This window comes from Lemur catta, chromosome 2, assembly GCF_020740605.2.
Source record: "Lemur catta isolate mLemCat1 chromosome 2, mLemCat1.pri, whole genome shotgun sequence".
Classification (NCBI taxonomy): Eukaryota; Metazoa; Chordata; class Mammalia; order Primates; family Lemuridae; genus Lemur; species Lemur catta.
In genome coordinates, this window is record NC_059129.1 from 42,221,026 (window position 1) to 42,243,263 (window position 22,238).

General features: G+C 53.6%; 2 protein-coding genes and 1 long non-coding RNA gene across 4 annotated transcripts; all 3 read left to right on the forward strand.

Annotated features, from left to right (window-relative positions):
• Positions 1–1,275: 1,275 nt before the first annotated feature.
• LOC123631766 lies at positions 1,276–2,700 on the forward strand. Its single transcript, XR_006733221.1, has 3 exons — positions 1,276–1,344; positions 1,443–1,619; positions 2,431–2,700. It is a non-coding gene; the product is annotated as an uncharacterized LOC123631766 (long non-coding RNA).
• A 2,415-nt stretch (positions 2,701–5,115) lies between these two features.
• Positions 5,116–15,524, forward strand: C2 (complement C2). 2 transcript variants are annotated; one of them, XM_045541737.1, is made up of 18 exons: positions 5,116–5,388; positions 5,548–5,754; positions 6,324–6,509; positions 8,468–8,641; positions 8,726–8,824; positions 9,018–9,151; positions 10,168–10,306; positions 10,923–11,063; positions 11,716–11,805; positions 13,198–13,338; positions 13,446–13,540; positions 13,634–13,745; positions 13,873–14,038; positions 14,142–14,218; positions 14,361–14,452; positions 14,615–14,741; positions 14,868–14,917; positions 15,062–15,524. In XM_045541737.1, exons 1-18 carry the CDS (start codon positions 5,343–5,345, stop codon positions 15,239–15,241), a joined length of 2,256 nt encoding a protein of 751 aa, XP_045397693.1. In that variant the 5' UTR covers positions 5,116–5,342; the 3' UTR covers positions 15,242–15,524. The 2 variants fall into 2 exon arrangements, with proteins under 2 accessions (XP_045397693.1, XP_045397694.1); XM_045541738.1 differs by having other exon boundaries at positions 15,275–15,524.
• A 273-nt stretch (positions 15,525–15,797) lies between these two features.
• Positions 15,798–22,132, forward strand: CFB (complement factor B). The gene is made up of 18 exons (XM_045541736.1): positions 15,798–16,142; positions 16,231–16,464; positions 16,868–17,053; positions 17,192–17,365; positions 17,602–17,703; positions 17,792–17,928; positions 18,225–18,363; positions 18,701–18,832; positions 19,291–19,392; positions 19,468–19,605; positions 20,110–20,207; positions 20,346–20,463; positions 20,673–20,826; positions 20,938–21,014; positions 21,202–21,302; positions 21,403–21,535; positions 21,615–21,664; positions 21,923–22,132. The coding sequence occupies exons 1-18, from the start codon at positions 16,079–16,081 to the stop codon at positions 22,076–22,078; spliced, it is 2,295 nt and encodes a 764-aa protein (XP_045397692.1). The 5' UTR covers positions 15,798–16,078; the 3' UTR covers positions 22,079–22,132.
• Positions 22,133–22,238: the final 106 nt, after the last annotated feature.

Here is a 22,238-nt window from a genome sequence, read left to right on the forward strand (position 1 = left end):
GAAGTCGTCTTCCCCCAGGAGCAGACCCGAGACAAGGGTTCAAGTGCAGACGGTGCATTTGGGAGGTGATCTCAGGAAACACAGGTAGAGAAGTGGAGAGTGGGATGGGGAAGGAAGGCCAGAAAAAAGCGTGTTTTATCAAGCAAATTTACCATCACGGGTGAGTGGCGGTTAATCCCGCTGAGGAGCCCAGGAGTGGTGCTGCCTTATCCCAGAGTGGGGGGCAAGGGAGCCTGTACTTATACCAATCAGTCATTGGTTGAGGGGTCTTAATTCTCTGGCATTTCCAGCTTTCTGTGCACAGGTAGGGCAGGACACCCAAAAAAAACCCCTCAGGCAGAGACATAGAGATGCCGCCATTGGAAGTCAGCGGGAGACCACAGTGGTAAGACCCAAGGGATATGGGTGGGGCAAGAACAGACCCGCTACAGGCACCGAGAGGCCTGTCGAGCAACACTGAATCCCCAGCTAAAATCACACATCAAGGCTGGGAATGAGGCCCGCAGCCTAGTTTCCCAAGTGTAGGGTTGATCTGGGAGTGGGAATCATACCGCAGTTGCCGTAGAATGCTAAGCGGGGCAGATCCTAGGATGTTAGGGAAGTCCATGTCCAAGTGTCCAGACTGGATAAGGAGGAGACTGTGGCCATTGCAGTGGGATTGCCCCATGCCCCTCTGCCACTTTTCCTAGGAAATTTTCAGCTGCCAGGTGCTGGGCGCTCGGGGGAGTAATAGGGCATCCCAGAGGCCATCACATCAGCATTTCTGTTTTAACCTGCCAATACGGGACAAGGCACTGAATTTGGGGTGTTAATTTCTTCTTGTTGGAACTAGTCCCATGGAAGCAGATATTAGAAACCTTGAATTGATAAGAAGACATTTGGACAAGATGGAAGAGCTGGCAAGAGAGGAGGGTCTGTCTTTTTAGGTATTATATTATTCAGCTCTTTCCTTCCATGTGGTGTGAAAACAGGCTTTTGAATGACGCAAGAAATAAAAATAACCAAGGTCACCTTCACCTAGTGGAGGTCTACTGAAAAGCTACTTGAGAGCACAGAGGGTAATAAAGATCTGGTGTCTTCAGCCCCAGAGTCACTCAGGCCATTGTCCTTCCACATTCAACGGGGCCTCCTAGAGAACCAACAGGGGACCAACGCTGGTGACCTGCTGTCTCTTTTCTGCTACTATCCAAGGTGGCCCCCATGGGCCTCCCCGTCCTCATCAAAGCTGGCCTCCTCTTGTACATTGCTTCCGCCCACGTGCTCTTCTATCCGATAGGGCTGGTGTCCGGGTTCTAGCTGTGTACGTGGTGGACAAACCAGAGGCCACACTTCCCAGCCTTCCAGGTAGCTGAGTTTTTGCCAGCGGAGTATGAGTGGAAGAGTTGGGCGGAATTTCATTTCATTACTTCTTGCCTACTTCCTCTCTCGTTCCACTTCCTCAGAACCGGAATGCAGACTTGGTGGCGGCCCTGTTTCAGCCACGCAGACAACGACCATTCCCAGTGTGTGGCAGAACCACAAGATGGAAGGAACACAGGGCTCTGCAGGAGGCTGAGGAGCAGCCCTGCCCTGCCAGCCAGGGCCACACTCGCCGTGCCAGCCTCGGCCGAGGCTCTCATGTGAGAGTGCAGTGAACTTCTATCTTATTTAAGTTGCTGTATTTTGGGGTCTCTTTATTACAGTAGTTTAGCTTATATCCTCATAAACACACCTCCCTGAGTGTGGCCTTTGGCTCCCATGTAGATTTCTGGCTAGGTACATCAGTAAATACTTAGATACAGATTCGGCTGCTAAAACAAGGCTAAAAAACAGTGACTTAAATAGTCTGAGCATAAGCAGTCCAGGACAGTCCCGTCAGCTCTACAGGACTGGGGAGAGGGGCTTCTTTAATTTTGTTTCTTTGTCATCATCAGCATGTGATTTCTACCTTATGATATGGAGTGGCTGCTCCAACTTCCACCATTCTGTCCACATTCCCGCAGGTGGGAAGGAGAGAAGATAAACTGAGAAGCCCAGCTCTCCTTAGGAGTATCCTCCACAGGCCCAGAAAACTTGGAAATTTTATTACTTAAAGATGAAGGGAGAATGGATTCTGCCACACCAAGTTGATTTAACTCAATAAATATTGGGAGGAACTCATGAAAGAAAAGTCCTTTCTTCTAAAGGCAGCTGTTAGATAAGAATTTGATGGCTTAACAGGGCACTCAAAACTTAGTGATTTAAGTATTCAGTCCAGTTAGGCTTCATTACACCCTGGTAACAAACAGCCCCAAAATATTTGTTGCCATAGTGGCTTGCAAAATATAGCTATGAATCTCTCTTGTTCTGGTGTGCGTGCCCCTTTGCGATGTGACTTTGCCACTCCTCCCTCCCAGAGTCTATTCCCCCACCATTAAATCTGCTGGTCCTGTGGTTTGCTTTGTCCAATAGGAAGTGGCAGAAGTGATGTTATGTGACTTCTGGGGATAGGTCTCAAGAGACCTTGCTGCTTGTGCCTGGGTTCTCTTGGAATGTTGTCCTGGGACTGCCATGCTATGGGGCCTGGGGATGAAAGACCCTGGGAGAGAAAGGGCCAGCTGTCCCACTGTTCCCGCTGGACTCAGCCCCTAGCTGACTGCAGCTGCGTGGCTGGACTCAGGCAAGACCAGCAGAAGAACCACCTGGCTGAACCACCTGGCCAATCTACTGAATCATGAGAAAGAATAAATCATTTTTAAAGCCCTTATGTTTTGGGTGGTACCTTTCCCCCGTATCAGTAGCAATGCAGTGGATTAAAATAACAAAGGTTTATTTTTTGCTCATATTACTTATCCACCGAGAGTCAGCAGGGAATTCTACTTCTGATATCACCCAGGGATCTCAGCTGGTGGAACAGCCGCCATCTCAGACATTGCCACGTGGAGGGGAAGAGCGTGGTGAAGGCTGCACCGACTCTCAGAGCTTCCGCCTGGAGAGTCACAGACCCCTCGCACTCATGTGCCATTGGCCAAAGCAAGAGGGTGGGGAAATGCGATCCCACCACATGACTGAGAAAGGACAAAGCCACAGTATCTGTGAACATCTCTAAATACTGACCACTGCGGGAGCACCTCACAAGGAGCTCACGGCACGGCGGGGGTTGGAGGAAGAATTTTCACACTGAGTTTAGGATAGAAAGCAGCACAAAGTTTAGTTTTCCAAGAAAGAAAGAGAGAGAGAGATAGAAAGAGAGAGAGAAGGAGGGAATGGCCATGGCACACAGAGGAAGGAAGGAAGTGCCGAACAGTGAGGCCAAGCGGCTTGGTGCTTTTAAAGGGTAAAAATGCCTTTTTTTCCTTGCTTCAGCAGACTGATAACAGAAGTGGCGGCAAGACATCAGGGAGTTCTTTACTTTTCTTTTCTCTGTAAGGCTGACTTTACCCGAGTCCTTGGAATCTGGTGCTGGTGAGAACCGCAGTGGGGAGTTCGCACCCTCCTGTCCACTTAGGGCTCCTCAGGCTGAGAAAGAGCCCTTGGAGATGACAGGTTAGGCCACACATGTTTTAACTAAACAAAACAAAGGGAAGTTGTACTGTGAGTTTATTTATTTCTCTTGCTTTCTGTCTGATGGTTATTTTCCTCTGTTAGGTAGGTTATTAGTAAGGCCACCTTTCACTCACCACCCTTAAGATAGTTTATTTCTCTCTTGTAACACTCTGGGTAGGTGGGCAGGGTTGGTGTGACATCAACACAGTGCCAGGGACCCAGGCTCCTCTGTCTGCTCTGTCATCCCCAGGACGCTGTCCTCATCTTCATGGTGGAAGACGGATCTCCACTAGGTTTATATTCCCCCCCATGGGAGTAAAAGGCCGTACTCCCCTTTTATTTTAGGGGCACAACTTGGAAGTTACACGCATAAGTTCTACTCACATCTCATTGGCCAGAACCAAGTCACCTGGCCATCTACCTGCAAGGAAAGCAGGGAAATGTAGTCGTTAGCTGGGTGACTGTGTGTCCCCCCAAATATCTCTTACTGTAGAAGGAGGGAGAACAGACACTTGGGGGGTAGGGGAGGCACCAGCAGGTTTGGAACCCCCAACATCAGAGGCATCGTGGTCTTCATGCACTCAGTCCTGACCAAGGAGAGCCCTGCTTTGTAGACATGTGTGTCTGAGAGGAGTCATTTGTAAGCCAAGAGTTTTTTACAACCATAAATGATTGCTTCAAAGAAGTTTCTTTCTTTCTTTCTGTTTTTGTTTTGTTTTTTTTTTTTTTTTTGAGACAGAGTCTCGCTCGGTTGCCCTGAGTAGAGTGTCCAGTGCCAGCCTAGCTCACAGCAACCTCAAACTCCCGGGCTCCAGTGGTCCTCCTGCCTCAGCCTCCCAGAGTGCTAGGATTACAGGCATGTGCCACCATGCCCAGCCTGCTTCAGAGAATTTTCATCTTCGTTTTTGATTGATCTTATTTATTTACACCCCTAACTGTTCAAAGAAGTATTAAAGAGACTTCTGTGGGACGGGGAGACTAACACCCTAGCTTAAAGTTTTTTGCTCCCTGCATTTGATACAAGTCCAGGCTGTACTTCAAGGCACATCCCAAACCCCAACATACTTTTATTCCTTCTAGTAACCAACCCCAGATTTATTTGTTTGGTAACATGGGAATTTTATCTACTGGACTTTCCATAAAAAAGTTGTAAATATTTTTCCTGTCTCTAAAACTAAGTGCCGGTTTCATTTTTACCCCTAGATTCTCTCTGGGGAAGGGTTGCAGGGAAGAAAAGGATTGTGAATCTTCCTATGTATCAATAAGTTCTGAGAAAATTAATCTCAATCCCTTTAAAGTTTATGCTGAGGAAAACAACACTGTCTCATATTCTCAGGAAGTAAAACCCACTTGGCAAAACCCAAAAGAAAACTAAAACTCTGTTTAAATAAAATGTTTTGCAATGTCTTGGATGGCATGTAGGTTTGTGTGCTTTAGATTATTTATGCAAGAGCGAGTGCACATAAGTTCACGTGTGTGCTGTGTGCATGCGTGTGTGCACGTGTGTGTATGCCTGTTTGTGAGCTCGCTGCTGTGTGTGCACGCGTGTGTGGTGGGTGGAGCTTGGGAGCGTACGCGAAGCCTGTGGTGGAGCTCTGTGTTGACTCTACGGATAATATTGGCGTTAGGGAGACAGGGCAAAGGTTGCGCCCCCTCAGCTCAGTCCTCAATCTCTGCTTATTTTTTTCCTAACAAGGGACCATCCCCCTGCCACTCCCTAGCTTTCCTTCTCTGGCAGCAAATGAAGCAGCGGCTGAGCCAGCTCTGGTTTTCGGGAAGTCAGATGACCTTTTCCCTCTCGTGGCTCTCTGCCTCTCCGTGTCCCTGGGGTGAACACTATGGACCCACTGATGGTCCTCCTTTGCCTGCTGCCCCTGTACCAAGGTAGGAGGCTGGGGAGGGGATGTCGGGGTCCTCTGGGCCAGGCCGCTGCTGCCAGGGTGAGTTGCCACGTGTGGGATGGACGGTCTCTTTTGCTTTCCTGTTCTCATCTGTGCCTTCCTTCTTTTCCCCACTGCTGTCTGCCTGTCCCCGTGCCCGCAGGCCCGGTAGCTGCCGTTCTCTCGTGTCCTCAGAACGTGAATATCTCCGGTGGCACTTTCACCCTCAGCCATGGCTGGGCCGCTGGGAGCCTCCTCACCTACTCGTGCCCCCAGGGCTACTACCCATCCCCGGCGTCGCGGCTGTGCAAGAGCAGCGGACAGTGGCAGACCCCGAGAGCTACCCGGCTGACTAAGGCGGTCTGCAAACGTGAGGCTCCCCGTGGACCTTGCTCAGGGTGCCCCACCAGCGGCCGCCCACCCCGGAACTTCTACCTAAGAGTTGCTCAGGGTGGGGCTTAACATGACTAGATGGTGTGAGAGGGATGGCAAAGCTACCTTTGCAGAAGGACTTTTGAAATATTCAGAAAATTGCAATTGTCCGTAGCAAGGAATTGGGGGCAGGCTTTGCTAGAGGTTGTGGGGTACGAAAGCCAGGGATGACTTTTTATGTATAATCGACTGCAGGGTAGTGACCATTCAGCATGGATGCTGAGTGGTCCTGGAGTCCTCTGGGCACCTGAGGATCCCAGGTAGGGGCTGGAGTGGCGGCAGGCATCAGGGGGCTGAGGCATGTGGCTGTTTATCAATGAGTCTGAACTGTGTGAAATTGCCAATATTCAGCCAGTTACCCAAACAGCAATTTCACAGGCTTCAACCTAATATTTCAATGTTTTGACCACCAGTTGGCCGTTCCATGCATCCAGCAGACTGTCACCCGCCCAGGGCCAACCCAGGTGTTACCCATCCATCCCTGTATCCCCCCTTCTCTCTCTCCAGCTGTTCGCTGTCCAGCCCCCGTTTCCTTTGAGAACGGTGTGTACACCCCACGGCTGGGGGCCCACCCCGTGGGCAGCAACCTGAGCTTCGAGTGTGAGGATGGCTTCGTGCTGCGGGGCTCGCCTGTGCGGCAGTGCCGCCTCAACGGCATGTGGGACGGAGAGACCGCCGTGTGTGACAGTGGGGGTGAGTGCTCCGACCAGCGGGCTGCACGGGGGCCGGGGGCTCCTGGGGAACCCAGGGGACAAATGTGTGCCCAGAAATTCTCTATGCGGACAGGGGCCTGGTGTTCCCTGTGCCACAATAATATTCCTGGATTTTGGTAAATTGAGGTCTATGGGTCACTCATCACCGGTCTGCAGGGAGCCTGGCCCCACGCGGCTGGTGCTAAGCTTCAGATCCAACACATACGCCCCACACACTCTGTCCAGCTTTCCTAAGTGCCTCACAGCCAGACTTGGGATTCGGGCCTCACGAACAACTACAGGGAGAGGGTCGAGTATTGAGTTTGTGTGCTTTGCCTCTGGAGCCAGCTTTGGGTTTTGACTTTGACAGCCTTTGGGCAGGTTATTTAACCTCTCTATGCTTCAGTTTTTGCATCTGTAAAATGGGAACAGTAAGAGTGCCAACTTCATGGGATTGCCATCTGGATTAAATGAGTCAATGTTAGTAAGCACTTAGAACAGCCCCTGAATTGGATAAATACGACACATGCTTTTTTTTTTTCCTACAGATGGGGTCTCACTATGTTGCCCAGTCTGGCCTTGAACTCCTGGGCTCAAACGATCCCCCAGCCTTGGCCTCTTGAGTAGCAGGGACTTCAGGCACATGCCACTGAGCCCAGCCACATATGCTTTTGTCATGGTTAATACTGCCCCAGTGTATGGTGAGGGGCTTGACACAGGTGAAGCTCCCAGGATTCCCTGGAGCCACAGTGGCCTGTGGGTTTGAGGAGCTTTCCGGATCATAGTTCTGAGTACCTAATGCAGAAGACAGAGTCTACAGGCTGGCAGGGCCATACCTTCTTCCAGTTGGCCCAGCCCATGGCTCCCCACTCATGCCCTGGAGTCTTTGCCAAATAGCCATTTATTCAAACATAAATACATTTTTCAAAAAAATTGGAGTATAATCTACCTACAGTAAAATGTGGAAATCTTAAGTATGCAGCTTGATGAATTTTTATACATGTATCTACCTCTGTAATCACCACCCAAAACAGGGAACTCTCCCAACATGGCAGGAGGCTCCCTCCTGTCCCCTCCCACGAGGTTATCACTCTTCTGAATTCCGTCTTTGTAAATTAGTTTGGCTTGTTCTCACCCTTCATGTACGCGGGTCCTGCAGGATGTGGTCTTTACATCCGGTTTCCTTTGTTTGACATTCTGCTTGTGAGATCTAGCCATGCTGTTGTGTGTATCAGTGGTTTGTTCTTTTTCATGGCCGTGTAGTATTCCATTATATGAGCATATTACAGTTTATTCATCCATTCTCCTGTCAGTGTGCATTTGGGTTACTTCCAGCTTGGGGCTTTTATGAGTAAAGCTCTGCAAACATTCTCGCACTTGACTTTTGGCGCACGTGTGTACTAGTTTCTCTTGAGTCAACGATCTAAACGTGGACCTGCCAGGTCACAGGCTGGCCCACGTTTAGCTGTAGTAGAGGCCAACAAACCGCTTCCCCCATGGTCACTCCCGCAGTGTCACAGAGTTCTGGTTGCTCCACATGCTCTCTGACATTTGGGGTTTCCTGTCATTTTAGGTTAGCCCGTCTGGTGAGAGCCAGGCTTCAGGCGATGCCTCCCAGTGGTCTATGGCACGCACACGTTGTCTGCGGAGCTGTGGCGCTCACCAGCCAGCACCTGCCCTGGGGCTGGGGACAGACGTGGACTGAGTCCCTGGGTGGCACTGGGAAGCTGTAGCTGGTGAATGAGGCTGCTGGGTTCGGGACGTTTTGTCCTACTCACGGCTCTCCATCCACACTCCTGGGAAGCACAGCTCTGGCTTCTCCCCAGGGGGAGGCCAAGGGACCCCCGAAGGCTCTGAGGGCCCTGGGAGGAGGAAGAGCCTGGCAGGTGAGGGGTGGGTGAGCGGGGCCAAGTGGCCCGACGAGGCTGCTCATCTGTGTCTCCCTTTGTCCCCTTGCAGCTGGCCACTGCCCCAACCCAGGCATTTCAGTGGGCGCGGTGCGGACGGGCTCCCGCTTTGGCCTTGGGGACAAGGTCAGCTACCGCTGCTCCTCGAATCTGGTGCTCACAGGGTCTGCAGAGCGGGAGTGCCAGGAAAATGGGGTCTGGAGTGGGACAGAGCCCATCTGCCGCCGTGAGTAGCCACACTGCCCTTCCCTGCAAGCCTGAGGGCACCGCCAGCCCTGCCCTGGCTGACCCTGTGTGGCTCTTCCCACAGAACCCTACTCTTACGACTTCCCCGAGGATGTGGCCCCCGCCCTGGGCACCTCCTTGTCTCACTTGCTTGGGGCCACCAATCCCACCCAGCAGAAGAAGGGTGAGTGTTTGAGGCAGGGGTTGGGGCAGCAGGGCTCCGGGCCTGGCCGGAGCAGGGGAGCGAGGGAGCCTCCTGGAGGCCAGGGAGTCTCAGCGGGCTCAGTGGCCAGAGGGAGGCAGGAAGGCTGCACCCCCTTGGCAAGAGTGCAGGAAGGAGGTGGCGATCTGACTCCTCCCCTTCCACGTGTCTCCAGAAAACCTGGGCCGTAGAATTCAAATCCAGCGCTCCGGTCACCTGAACCTCTACCTGCTCTTGGATGCGTCTCAGAGTGTGTCACAAGACGACTTTCACATCTTTAAGGAGAGTGCCTCCCTCATGGTGGACAGGGTCAGGAATTAACAGCCTACATGTGGAGGAGCCTTCCTGCTTCACTGTCCCTCTGTCTCCTTCCCTTCCTCAGAGTCCCATTCACAGCCCACCTCCTCCAAGAAGTCTTCCCAGATTATACTCATGCCATGCAGGAATCGTGAACTCAATTTATATGATTGTATTTTTTATTCCACTAACACTGTTGGGGCACCTACTATGTGTTGGGCACTGTGCTGGGTGCTGGGGGACGGCAAAGATGAACTTACTTTCCAGGAATTCATGGTCTAGAACAGTGGTCTCCATAAAACGGGTACCGAGATGACCCACGAGGGTGTGGCAGAACAGTACTGGTGCCCTTGTGGAATAATGTAAATTAAATTAACAATTTAGTATTTAATGATTCCCTTTTAAACTTCAGCACTTTGTGGAGGCTTCAGAGCGTGCTTGACACAGCTGAGTAGCGGCACAACCCATGGTGGTCGCGCGCGGCCTGTGCTGCCGGACGCCACACAGACCCGGAAGCCGCGGCTTAGGGTTCCCGGGGCTGTGTCTGCGATCATGCCTCCCACGGTGGTCCATGGAGACGGTTTCCCGCCCAGCGACGCAGCTGCGTGTTAACGAGGGCACTTCCTGTGCTCCTCGGAGTCTCTCTTAGGACTTAAAGTTAAGTACCTCACTGAACTGCGAAGCGGCAACGTGCAGCAGAGAAGTGACTGAGTGTCACACGGACAAGCTCAGGCCCTGCCTCCAGCTCTTCCTCGTGGTGTGAGGGGGCAAGGTGACCAGTCTCGGTTTCCTCACCCATAAAACAGGGACCACGGTGCCCCTCACGGAGTTGACGTGAGGACTAGATGAGGAGAGAGTCTGTCAAAGAGAACAGGTGCTCGGCAAGGGCTCCCGGCCTGGCTTCCTCGCGCCTCCCGTGGCTCTTGCCTGTCCGCCCAGCTCCCTCCTGCTCCAGGGCCTGGCGCTTGCTGTCTCATCCCCCCTCTGCTTCCACGGCCCTCACGCAGCCTCTCACTTGCCCTGCACAGATCTTCAGCTTTGAGATCAATGTCAGTGTCGCCATCATCACCTTTGCCTCCAAGCCCAAAGTCCTCGTGTCTGTCCTGCACGACAGCTCCCGGGATGTGACGGAAGTGATCAACAGTCTGGAAAATGCCAACTATAAAGGTATGGGTGTCATCACATGAGGTGATGGCGGAGGAGAGAATGGACTCTGGGGTCTGCAGACAGATTCTGGACAAGTTAGAGAGAGAAAGAGTGAAGCCTTTTGGTGGCACTTGAGTCCCAGGTGGCACTCTGGTGTAACTTCTAAGTCCGGGGTCCCAGTGAGGGAGTCCAGCTACCCCCAGCTCTTGGCCCACGGACGTGTTGCTAGTGAATTGCACCGTGCGGGTCCTCAGCTCCTTCCACGCGGTCTGGTCTTCGTGGCTACACGCTGCCGTCTCGCCGTGTCATTATCCCTCTGTGCACTGCGTAAAGCTACCTAGGTGTCAGGTAACAAATGGCTGCACCAACTCAAGTTCTTTGGAAACCTCATCATCGAATCCTGGGACTTTAAAGTCGTCTTTGATTGGGGTTATGCAATGAGAATTTCTAAGGGACAATGGCTTTTAATGTTTGAAGAGGCAATGATGCCAAACCCCTACCTAGATGGCAAAGGTCTGAGTTCAGCAAACCAACTGATAAATTGCATTTCCAGTGGTTGGGAGAATAGGGCGATTCCCTACCTCTAGATGGTAGGTGGGAAGTTTCTAAGAGAGTCTTTCCTCTTGGCACATTCCAGATCATGAAAATGGAACCGGGACCAACATCTACGAGGCCCTAAATAGTGTCTACATCATGATGAACAATCAAATGCACCGCCTTGGCATGGAAACAGTGGCCTGGCAGGAAATCCGACACGCCATCATCCTTCTGACCGACGGTGGGTGTCGTTGTCCTGTGAGTGGATGTGGAAGAGTGGGGGGAGCACCCATATGGGGTCAGAAGACCTGCATTCTGGTTCTCCCTCTGCCGCTGTGGGCCGCACTTTCTTATTATAAAATAGAAATGGCATTGATGATGCTGACGGTAACCATGACAGCAATGATGATGATGATGGCTGCCCTCCTTTCTTTACACAATTTTTATGGAGAGAAATTTAAATAGCTTGTGTAAAAGTGCTTTGTGGTTAGAACACGTTAGCTCTTGTTACGAGCTGGGGGGCAACCTGGAGCTAGGTGGGGAAGCGCGGCTCCCGAGCAGGAGCATCGAGGGCGCAGGTGGAAGGCGCAGTCTGTAGTGAGTCTGGCCTCGTCGTTTGCCTCTTGGTTCTCTCCAAATTACACAGCCCCTCCAGAGTGATTTTCTTGTCTGTATAATGAGGATACCTGTATTTCCCGGGGTTGCATGAGAATTAAAAGAGATAAAGTATATGAAGCTCCTGGCCAAGTGCCTGAAATGTAGAAAATTTCAGTAAAAGGAGTATTTTGAAACCCATATAAGCAATATAAGTGTTGAGGTTCCCCACTCTTCCAGAGCTCTGGGGAATCCTGATATTCACCCAGATGGAAAATTCTTTGCCCTCCCTGTTCTAGGAAAGTCCAATATGGGCGGCTCTCCCAAGATAGCTGCGGACAGTATCAGAGAGATCCTGAACATCAACCAGAAGAGGAACGACTATCTGGGTGAGCCCCTGCCCCCATATGAGCTGCCCCTGCAGGGGCACCGCGTCCTCAGCCAGGGGTCCCAGCATCTTGGCTCTGGCCCAGAGAAACATGGATTTATTTCTGTGCTGTTCTGGACAAAGGCAGCCGAGTACCATGCTGAAGAGTCTGGGGTCACACTCCGTGTGGTCTCACCCTTGGTTTTGTCTTCAGTGGGCTGTGGCCACGGGCAGTTTCTTCATCTAAGGGGAAGAGAGCCGGGATCTTCCATAGACTGCCAGGGCAAGGTGCTCAGACAAACTTCGCCTCACGCAGAGATACACCCAGCATATGTTAGCCACCACTGCCACCGTCACCATCACCGTCACTGCCACCAGCATCGTCATCACCACCTCATGTTTCAGGGACCTTTTCAGGAAGAAGGGGCTTCGGTTCCTTGTAGGGAACGTCCCTAGTGTGTCCTCTCTCAGCGGTACAGCGAGCTAACTAAGGCAGTGGCAGCCGCTAAAGGAACAATTCCTCCGGTTCAGACTGAACACAAATTGCACTGACCTTTGACCAGAAAAGAATTTTAAAGAGAGATGCTTAGATGGGGAAGGCAGCTGGTTTTGAGCCCCAACATCCCACCTTCCCCTTAGGTCCTCTCCTTGGGGAGGGCTTGCCCTGATCCGGTGTGAACTCACTTGGTTACATCTGCAAAGACCCTTGTTCCAAACAAGGTCAGATTCACAGGTACTGGGTTAGGACTTGAACATATCTTTTTGGGGGACACAATTCTACCTACTATAGGCAATAGATAAGAGAAGGAAGCTGCATACAGTGGCGCATGCCTATAGTTCCAGCTACACGGGAGGCTGAGGTGAGAGGATTGCTGAGCCCAGGGGTTTGAGGCCAGTCTGGGCAACATAGTGAGACCCCTTATCTAAACAAACAAAACAAGATAAGGAAACCATAGAGCACAGAAAGTGGTTGGTGACATGAGCTAAGGTATAAAATGAAGTGGGAGGCGGGGTTGAAAGTGGCTGGGGCATTGCAGTTTTAGACAGGGAGACAGGGTGGCCGGGGAAGGCCTTGCTGAGAAGGTGATATTTGAGCCAAGACTTAGAAAGGTAAGAAAGTGAGCTGGGTGGCAGTCTGGGGTGGGGTGAGCCTGGCACAGGGACAGCTGGTGCTGAGGGCCTGAGGTGGGCATACGCCTCCGGATTTGAGGAACTCCAGGGAGGCTGTGTGCTGGAAGAGAGTGAAGGGCAGGGAGTGGTAGGAAATGAAGGCAGACAGGCGGCAGGGTGAGGGAGGCAGGGTCCAGCTCATGCAGGTCTTTGTTGGGCACAGTGAGTCCCAAATGACAGCCTCAGGTCTCGTGGGGTAGCCCCTCAGCCATAGGATTCTAGTGATTTCCCTCCTCTCCATCAGACATCTATGCCATTGGGGTGGGCAAGCTGGACGTGGACTGGAGAGAACTGAACGACCTGGGGTCCAAGAAGGATGGCGAGAGGCATGCCTTCATTCTGCAGGACACCAGGGCTCTGCACCAGGTCTTTGAGCACATGCTGGGTGAGTGTCAGGGAGGACGGGGAGGAGCCAGCTGGAGGCCCAGGTTGGGGACCTGGACACAGTGCCCCTCATCTGCCTCCTTCACTGTCTGATCCTCACACCCACAGATGTCTCCAAGCTCACAGATACCATCTGTGGGGTGGGGAACATGTCAGCCAACGCCTCTGACCAGGAGAGGACACCCTGGCACGTCACCATTAAGGTATCAGGAGAAAGGGGTGGGGCTTGGCTCCCAGGGGTGAAGGCAGCCATGGGCCAGAGATGCAGCAACCCGAAGATTGCGTGTCCCTTGCAGCCCAAGAGCCAGGAGACCTGCCGGGGGGCCCTCATCTCGGACCAGTGGGTCCTGACAGCGGCTCACTGTTTCCGCAGCAGCGAGGACCGCTCCCTCTGGAGGGTCAATGTGGGTAAGGCAGGGGCTGCACCAGGTCCCCCCCCCCCCCCGACCCTGAAGCCAGAGATGCCACCACCTGTCTTCAGCCTCTGGCCCCTTCAGGAGCCCTGGTCTAGCCTAATCTGCCGTTTTGTTCCCAGGGGATCCCAACTCCCAGTGGGGCAAAGATTTCCTTATTGAGAAGGCCGTGATCTCCCCGGGGTTCGATGTCTTTGCCAAGAAGAGCCAGGGGATCCTGGAGTTCTACGGCGATGACATCGCCCTGCTGAAGCTGGCCCAGAAAGTGAAGATGTCCACCCACGCCAGGTGCCGGCGGCTGGGTGGGAGGGTGCTCTTCATGGGAGAGTGCTCTGGGGAGCCCCGAGCAGACACTGAGGCCAGGCCAGAGTGACCCCGCCCTTCTTCCCAGGCCCGTCTGCCTTCCCTGCACAGTGGAGGCCAATCTGGCTTTGCGGAGACCCCAAGGCAGCACCTGTCGGGACCACGGTGAGTGCTGGGGCTTAGGGTGCCTGAGAGCCCGGCCTGGGGCTTGGGGGTAATGACAAGGACTGGGCTGCAGTCCCCAAGCTCGCAGTCTGGATTCTGGGCAAGGGGACCAACATCAACAGCCCCTTCTCCTCGACTGCAGAGCGTGAACTGCTGAACAAACTGAGCGTTCCTGCTCATTTTGTCGCCTTGAACGGGAGCAAACTGAACATTAACCTCAAGACCGGGACGGAGGTGAGGGTCTCAGGTCAGGGGTGCTGGGATGCCCAGGTGGCAGCTCCCAGGCATCTCTCTTCCTTCTCCATCTGACTCAGGTCACACCTCCTCCAGGCCCCGCTGGGCTGCTGGGTGTCCCCGCTCATTCCATTTTTCTCTCCTGCTCCTCCCCTACTGCAGTGGACAAGCTGTATCCAGGTGGTCGCCCAAAACAAAGCCATGTTCCCCAACTTGACAGATGTCAGAGAGGTGGTGACAGACCAGTTCCTTTGCAGTGGGACCAAGGAGGATGACAATCCCTGCAAGGGTGAGTCTCCCCACCATGCATGGATTCCCAAGCAGAAGGCCCCTGTGTCCCTGTGGCCAGTATGCATGCCACGACACCAGTAGGCTGTCCCAGATGACGCTGTCTCCTGTCCTCCCTTGCCGGCAGGAGAATCTGGGGGAGCAGTTTTCCTTGAGCGGAGATTCAGGTTTTTTCAGGTGAGAAGGGGGACGCTCGCAGGACTGGGGTTACAGGGCCTCAGCCCCGCTGGGTGGATGAGGGAGGCCTTTGAAGGAACCTCGGAGGTCGGGGCTGGGCTGGGGCTGTGGCAGCCTCCCACGCAGTTCTCTCCTTTCCTCTAGGTGGGCCTGGTGAGCTGGGGTCTTTACAACCCTTGTGTTGGTGCCACTGACAAAAACTCCCGCAAAAGGGCTCCCCGTGGCAAGGTTCCACCGCCGCGAGACTTCCACATCAATCTCTTCCGCGTGCAGCCCTGGCTGAGGCAGCACCTGGAGGGTGTCCTGAACTTTTTGCCCCTCTAATCATGGCCCCTGACGCCTCTGCTGTCCTGCCAGGATCTGCCATTGCTCCCACCTCCTGCCTCTGGACACCCACCCTCGCTCCTAGCCTGGTAGATCCCGTCTCCGGATCCCAGCGGCAGTGCATGCAAGCTGGGCAAGCCCCAGGCTCCTGCCAGCACCGCTGCCCCGCAGCCCCCTCTCCTTGGCCTGTGCCCAGATTTCTCCCTGGTCTACTTGACTCATCTCCTTTCACTTTCACATGGAATTTCCCATTTATGAAATTAATAAAAATCAATGATTTCCACATCTGTCTGCGCCTCTGCCTGGGGGCAGGCAGGGCTGGTGGGGGGCGGGGAGGAGAGGCTGTGAATGACTCCAGAATGCAGAAAGGCAGGTCAGAGACCCCACTGGACAAACAGTGGCTGGACTCTGCCCCTTCACACACAGTCAGCAGGGGAGCGAGCTGGGGGCCTTGTTTCTGCTCCCTAAGTGGGTGGTCTGGGCTTGTTGGGAGGAGCTGGGGCCTGAGAGGAGGTGCCGAAGGGGAGAGTGCTGGACCTTGGGCAGCAAAGGGTGGGACTTGTGCAGTTTCTATTTCCTTGATTGGCAGCTCCGTGGGGCCCTCCCGCTTGGATGTTCCAGGAAAGTGATGTGGGCAGGGCAGGAAGGGCAGCCACAGGTGCCAGGACACAGATTGCATAAAAGGCTGGGGGCTGGAGGGGGCAGAGGAAGGGAGGGAGAGCCACCAGGCCCAGGTCTAGAGTTTCAGCTTGGACACAGAGCCAAGCAGACACGCAGAGCAAGCCTGGACGGGCCATCCTGACCCCAGTCCCTGCTGCTCTCTTGCTGTCCACCACCATGAGGAGCGATCTCAGCCCCCGACTCTGCCTGGTACCCTTGGTCTTGGGCCTCTTGTCTGGAGGTAAGCAAGGGTCCCCTGTCCCCTCCTGCTGCCCCCAGCATCCCTCCTTGGCCTTGTGGGGCCAGGCTTAATCGGTCTTTCTTTTTAGGTGTGAGCACAACTCCATTGCCTTTGGCCCAGCCCCAAGGCCCCTGCTCTCTGGAAGGAATAGATATCAAAGGGGGCTCCTTCCGACTTCTCCAAGAGGGCCATGCACTGGAGTATGTGTGTCCTTCTGGTTTCTACCCGTACCCTGTGCAGACTCGCACCTGCAGATCCACGGGGTCCTGGAGCACCCTGCAGACCCGAGACCAAAAGATTGTCAAGAAGGCAGAGTGCAGAGGTTTGAGGGTGGTGAGCGTGGGTGGTGGCCTAAGGGAGGGATGAGCAAGTGGCAGCCAGGTCAGGACTAGGATGAGATTGGAGCTGGGTTGAGACCAGGCCGGCTGGCAAGGTGGGCTGACCAGGAGCAGGAGCAGTCCTAGGGGGGCGGGTGGGAAGTAGGCAGAGGGAGAGGAGCTAACTTTTACTAAGCATTTACCCTGGGCTTCCAGGCAGCACTGGAAATTAAGAGGACACTCAGAAATGGGAGGGAGGAGCCCCCACGGGATGAGGGCTATGTAGATGCTGCCCTTGTGGGACTGGGAATGCGCTGTTTCTCAGGGACAGGGGCTCTGAGATCAGGAGGGATACCCTTAAGGCAGCCCTTCCCTCTTGATGACGTCCACTTGTCTCCCTCCCCAAAGCAATTCACTGCCCAAGACCACAGGACTTTGAGAACGGGGAATACTGGCCTCGGTCCCCCCACTACAATGTGAGCGAGGAGATCTCTTTCCGCTGCTTTGACGGTTACACTCTCCGGGGCTCTGCCAATCGCACCTGCCAACCAAATGGCCGGTGGGATGGGCAAACGGCCATCTGCGAAGATGGAGGTGAGAAGTGTCCCCTCCCTCGTCACCCTGTTTCTGACAGTGCTCCAGCCTGAGGAATGGGTACCCTAAATCTTGCTCTCTGCCTTCCCCTCTGGGCCTCAGGCTCGGGCGCTCACCCCACGTCTCATGCCTCTGCAGCGGGTTACTGCCCCAACCCAGGCATCCCCATCGGCACAAGGAAGGTGGGCAGCCAGTACCGTCTTGAAGACAGCGTCACCTACCACTGCAGCCGGGGGCTTACCCTGCGTGGCTCCCAGCGGCGCACATGTCAGGAAGGTGGCTCTTGGAGTGGGACGGAGCCTTCCTGCCAAGGTGACCCTTGACCTGTGACTCCAGGTCAGATCCTGCTTTCCCATCCTTCTGTCCCCACACCAGGGTACTGTCTTCTCTCCTCACCTCAACCTGCTCCTTCCTCACTTCTTTTAAACCTCCCTGTAGGACCATCTCACTTCTGAGCCCTTTCCACCCTGGAAACTCACCATTCTGTCTCTCTGGTCGTGTGTCCTTGACCACTCCAGACATTTGACCTGATTTCTGATCTCTCCCAGACTCCTTCATGTATGACACCCCTCAAGAGGTGGCAGAAGCCTTCCTGTCTTCCCTGACAGAGACCATAGAAGGAGTCGATGCTGAGGATGGGCACAGCCCAGGTTTGGATGCGGGGGTGGGGGGTATTGGGGGAGGATGGCACAGGAGAACCGTGAGCGCTGGAGTCTGAGTCTCTCTGCTGGCATTCAGGGGAACAACAGAAGCGGAAGATTGTCCTGGACCCATCGGGCTCCATGAACATCTACCTGGTGCTGGATGGATCGGACAGCATTGGGGCCGGGAACTTCACAGGGGCCAAGAAGTGTCTAACCAACTTAATTGAGAAGGTGGAGTTCCCCTTCCCCTGAACCTGGGACTCTGTATAAACCTCACTGCCCTTCCAGGACTAGCTCCCTGATAATCCTAGCCCTTCTGAACGACAGGGCCCCAGAGAATCTCCGGGTCCTATCTGTCCTCCTTCCATTTTACTTGAAGTAGTCTCTTGACTGTGAACAGGCTTCTCCATGAACCTCAGCCCTTGAGCCTCTTATTATGACCTTCCTTGTCCCAGAAAAGTTGCTGAATTCTCCAAATCATAGTATTCTACTTTCAATGCCCTGACTCCTTGCTCCCTCACTCACAGGTGGCGAGTTATGGGGTGAGGCCAAGATATGGTCTAATAACATATGCCACATACCCCAACATTTTGATCAAAGTGTCTGATCAAAAGAGCAGTGATGCAGACTGGGTCACAGAGAAGCTCAACGAAATCAGTTACGAAGGTCAGAGGTTAGGGAAGGGATCGGTGGGAGGTCTACTTTGGGGTCAGAGAACCAGAGGGTTCAGGAGTATTGTGTGGAGGGGGTAGTGAGACCACGTTGAGGGGGACAGGGAGGACCACTGTGTAGTCAAACGTTGAACAGCAGGTTCACTAGGCAGTGGGGTTAATGGGAACCTATTAGGGGCTGGTGGGGCCACTTTGTGGCCAAAGGGAAGTCAGAGGGATGATGATCAATGCAAAAAGTTGAAAGGTGAGGAACCTCAGTTGCTGGTAGGCCTCTGAGGTTCAAGGATGGTGTGGAAGACCAGGTGAGGTGATGACCTTTTCCCTTTGCACAGACCACAAGTTGAAGTCAGGGACTAACACCAAGAAGGCCCTCCAGGCAGTATACAGCATGATGAGCTGGCCAGGGGACGCCCCTCCTGAAGGCTGGAACCGAACGCGCCATGTCATTATCCTCATGACTGATGGTCAGAAGGGACCTCTCTCCTGCCCCACCCTCTCAGACCAGCATGTGGTCCTTCAGTCCACCTGTAACACTAGACTCAGAGTCGGGTCCCTGAATGCCCTCCTTCCCTTTTACTTAAAGCAGTCTCTTGACTATTAACAGACTCGTCCACGAACCTCCACCCTTGAGCCTCTTACTATGACCTTTGTCCCAGAAAAGCTGTGAATTCTCCCAACCATAGTATGCTATTTTCAATGCCCTGACTTCTTGCCAAAAGCCAGATCAGAGTGGGCTGTTGATCTCTCCTGTGACTCTTTACAAGGAAGGACCCTTCTGCCTAAAGCCCTCTGTGATCTGCCACCTCCATCCCCTCCTCAACCTGCTCACCCAACCATGTGTGTCACTGCCTCTAGCCAATTTATCTTTCTTGACCCCTTTTCTTCTTCATCTCCCACCCTCATGGTCCCTGTCTTTCTGCAGGCTTGTACAACATGGGTGGGGACCCAGTAACTGTCATCGATGAGATCCGGGACTTGCTGAACATTGGCAGGGATCGCAGAAACCCAAGGGAGGATTATCTGGGTGAGTGACTTGCCCAGGACCCAGCACCACTCTTCCCCGGGGCCTGGACCCTCACTCTCCCTTTTTCTCCCTCAGATGTCTACGTGTTTGGAGTCGGTCCTCTGGTGGACCAAGTCAACATCAATGCTTTGGCTTCCAAGAAAGACAACGAGCAACATGTGTTCAAAGTCAAGGATATGGAAAACCTGGAAGATGTTTTCTACCAAATGATTGGTAGGAAGATACGAGAAGGGCATTAAGAACTTAACTCTCTCCAGACAGCCCTGAAGTCACTCATTTCTCCTCTACCCCTGAAGCCCTGGCAGTCTGGCAAGCTTTTCTCATTCCTCCTTCTCTACCTCAAGTGTCACTATTTCTGTTTCCTGGCACTGTCTACTCCCTAATCTCAGAATCACAGAGCTCTGAGCAACTTCAGAGATCTATAGGCCCTCATTTGACAAAAGTGGGAACTGAGGTCGAAAGAGGTCAAGAGACAGCAAGCTACCAACAGGGTTGGGTCTGAAAACAGCCTGGCCTCTGACAGCTTAGTCCCAAGTCCTCTCCGCTAAACCACAGCAGTTCTCTCTCCCAGCACGAGGAAACAAACGCCCCCGGCCTCTCCCGTTCTCTTCACGGGCCTCTGCTCCTCGTCAACATGCAGGGACCCCTCCCCAGAAGGCTGCTGCCATTTGAGTATGAAGTGTTCCCAGCTTTGAGCACATTCTCCTTCTCTGCCAGATGAAAGCAAGTCCCTGGGGCTCTGTGGCATGGTCTGGGAACACAGGAAAGGTACTGATTACCACAGGCAGCCGTGGCAGGCCAAGATCTCAGTCACTGTAAGCACGGCATCCCAGCAGTGGGGACTTGTTGGGCGGTGGGGTCGGGGTGAAATGGGGGTGGGGGAAGGGCAGAATGTTCACATCAGATTGTGGTTTGGGGAAGCTGAACTTCCCCCACCCCCGATCTGTTTCCAGCGCCCGTCCAAGGGACATGAGAACTGCATGGGGGCTGTGGTGTCTGAGTACTTTGTGCTGACAGCAGCACACTGTTTCACTGTGGATGACCAGAAACACTCGATCAAGGTCAGCGTGGGTAAGGACGCAACTGACTGGTCCTGAGCTGCAGCTACACTCTGGGGGCAACACCTCCCACCTCAAGATGCCACACTCCACCTGTCCTAAACGCAGCCCCTCCTCAGCACCCGGGCCCGTCAGGGATGGGGAAGACAAGTTAGGAGTGACATGGGGCCAGAGGCAGGAGGCTGCCCACAGAGAAGTGATACCTCCACTCTCCTACTTCAGGAGGGAAGAGGCGGGAGTTGGAGATAGAAGAAGTCCTATTTCACCCCAAGTACAACATCAACGGGAAAAAGGCAGAAGGAATTCCTGAATTCTACGACTACGATGTGGCCTTGGTAAAGCTCAAGAATAAGCTGACATACGACCAGACTCTCAGGTGAGAGAAGCCGGATCCCTGAGGAGGCAAAGCTTGGGAAGGCGGGATGGAACACCGGGGTGAGGGGCAGGCCCAGTTTGTTGTCCCTGACCATCCCCTTCTCCTGAACAGGCCCATTTGCCTCCCCTGCACCGAGGGAACAACTCGAGCTTTGAGGCTTCCACAGACAACCACTTGCCAGCAACACAGTGAGACACATTCAGGGAGAGGACAAGGATGAGAATCCAAGAGACAAGTGGGGCACGAGAGGGAGGTGCAGCCCAGGGCCTAGCTCATGGCAAGGCCTAGAGGGACAACTGCTGATGACAGAGTCAATGGGGAGGCGGTGGTGGTGGTAGGAGCAGCTGAAGTGACCCACTCTGCCCATCTGTCCAGGGGAAGAGCTGCTCCCTGCGATGGATGTCAAAGCCCTGTTTGTGTCTGAGGAGGAGAAGAAGCTGACTCGGAAGGAGGTCTACATCAAGAATGGGGATAAGGTGAGCAATGGGGATCCTAAGGTGGTCCTGCAGGCCTCAGTCCCTCCTAAGCCACCTTAGTTCATCACCCCTTTCTCCTGTCTCTCCCACGTCCCTACAGAAAGCCAGCTGTGAGAGAGATGCTCAATATGCCCCAGGCTACGACCAAGTCAAGGACATCTCTGAGGTGGTCACGCCCAGGTTCCTTTGCACTGGAGGGGTGAATCCCTACGCTGACCCCAATACTTGCAAAGGTGAGAGAAGGCTCTTTGGTTGTGCTACAAGTCCCTGAGGCCCTAGAGTCCTTTCCCTACAGCTTCTCCTCTTATGCAGGTGATTCTGGAGGCCCCCTGATTATTCACAAGAGGAGTCGCTTCATTCAAGTGAGTTCTCCCTTTCCTAACTGTGGGGAGACGCCAAATGGTCAGCATGGGCCCCAAAGCAGGAGAGGCCATGCACGTGGCCAGGAGCAGGAGGCGGGCAGCGTCTGCCTCGCCTTAGGCCGAGAGGAGCACAGGGCTGAGTTGGACCCCAGTCTAATTCCTTCAGATCAGCTCAGACTCAATCGGGAACAGACAAGCTTCTGGGATCAGGAAGGAATTCTACCAAATGGCCCACACGGCTCCTCCTTGCCTCTGCAGGTTGGTGTAATCAGCTGGGGAGTGGTGGACGTCTGCAAAAACCAGAAACGGCAGCAGCAGGTACCTGCTCATGCTCGAGATTTTCACATCAACCTCTTCCAAGTGCTGCCCTGGCTGAAGGAGAAACTCAAACATGAGGAGCTGGGTTTTCTTTAAGGGGTTTCTTGCTGGAAAGGGGAATGGCACTGAATTAAAACAGCTGTGATAATACCTGTGTTCCAGATCCTTTTGGGTCAAGGGAGTGGGGAATGTGCACTGCCCATGTTGTTACAACTGAGATCAAATCTTACAGCCGTTTTTAAAGGCTTAACCCCAA

Bases quoted from the DNA above. Each gene is read 5' to 3' on its own strand.
- C2 (XM_045541737.1), top strand. From the start codon at position 5,343: ATGGACCCACTGATGGTCCTCCTTTGCCTGCTGCCCCTGTACCAAG. The intron at 6,510-8,467 runs GTGAGTGCTCCG...GTCCCCTTGCAG, and splicing joins CGCCGTGTGTGACAGTGGGG to CTGGCCACTGCCCCAACCCA. The intron at 11,806-13,197 runs GTGAGCCCCTGC...CCTCTCCATCAG, and splicing joins GAAGAGGAACGACTATCTGG to ACATCTATGCCATTGGGGTG.
- CFB (XM_045541736.1), top strand. From the start codon at position 16,079: ATGAGGAGCGATCTCAGCCCCCGACTCTGCCTGGTACCCTTGGTCTTG. The intron at 17,054-17,191 runs GTGAGAAGTGTC...ATGCCTCTGCAG, and splicing joins GGCCATCTGCGAAGATGGAG to CGGGTTACTGCCCCAACCCA. The intron at 17,366-17,601 runs GTGACCCTTGAC...GATCTCTCCCAG, and splicing joins GACGGAGCCTTCCTGCCAAG to ACTCCTTCATGTATGACACC.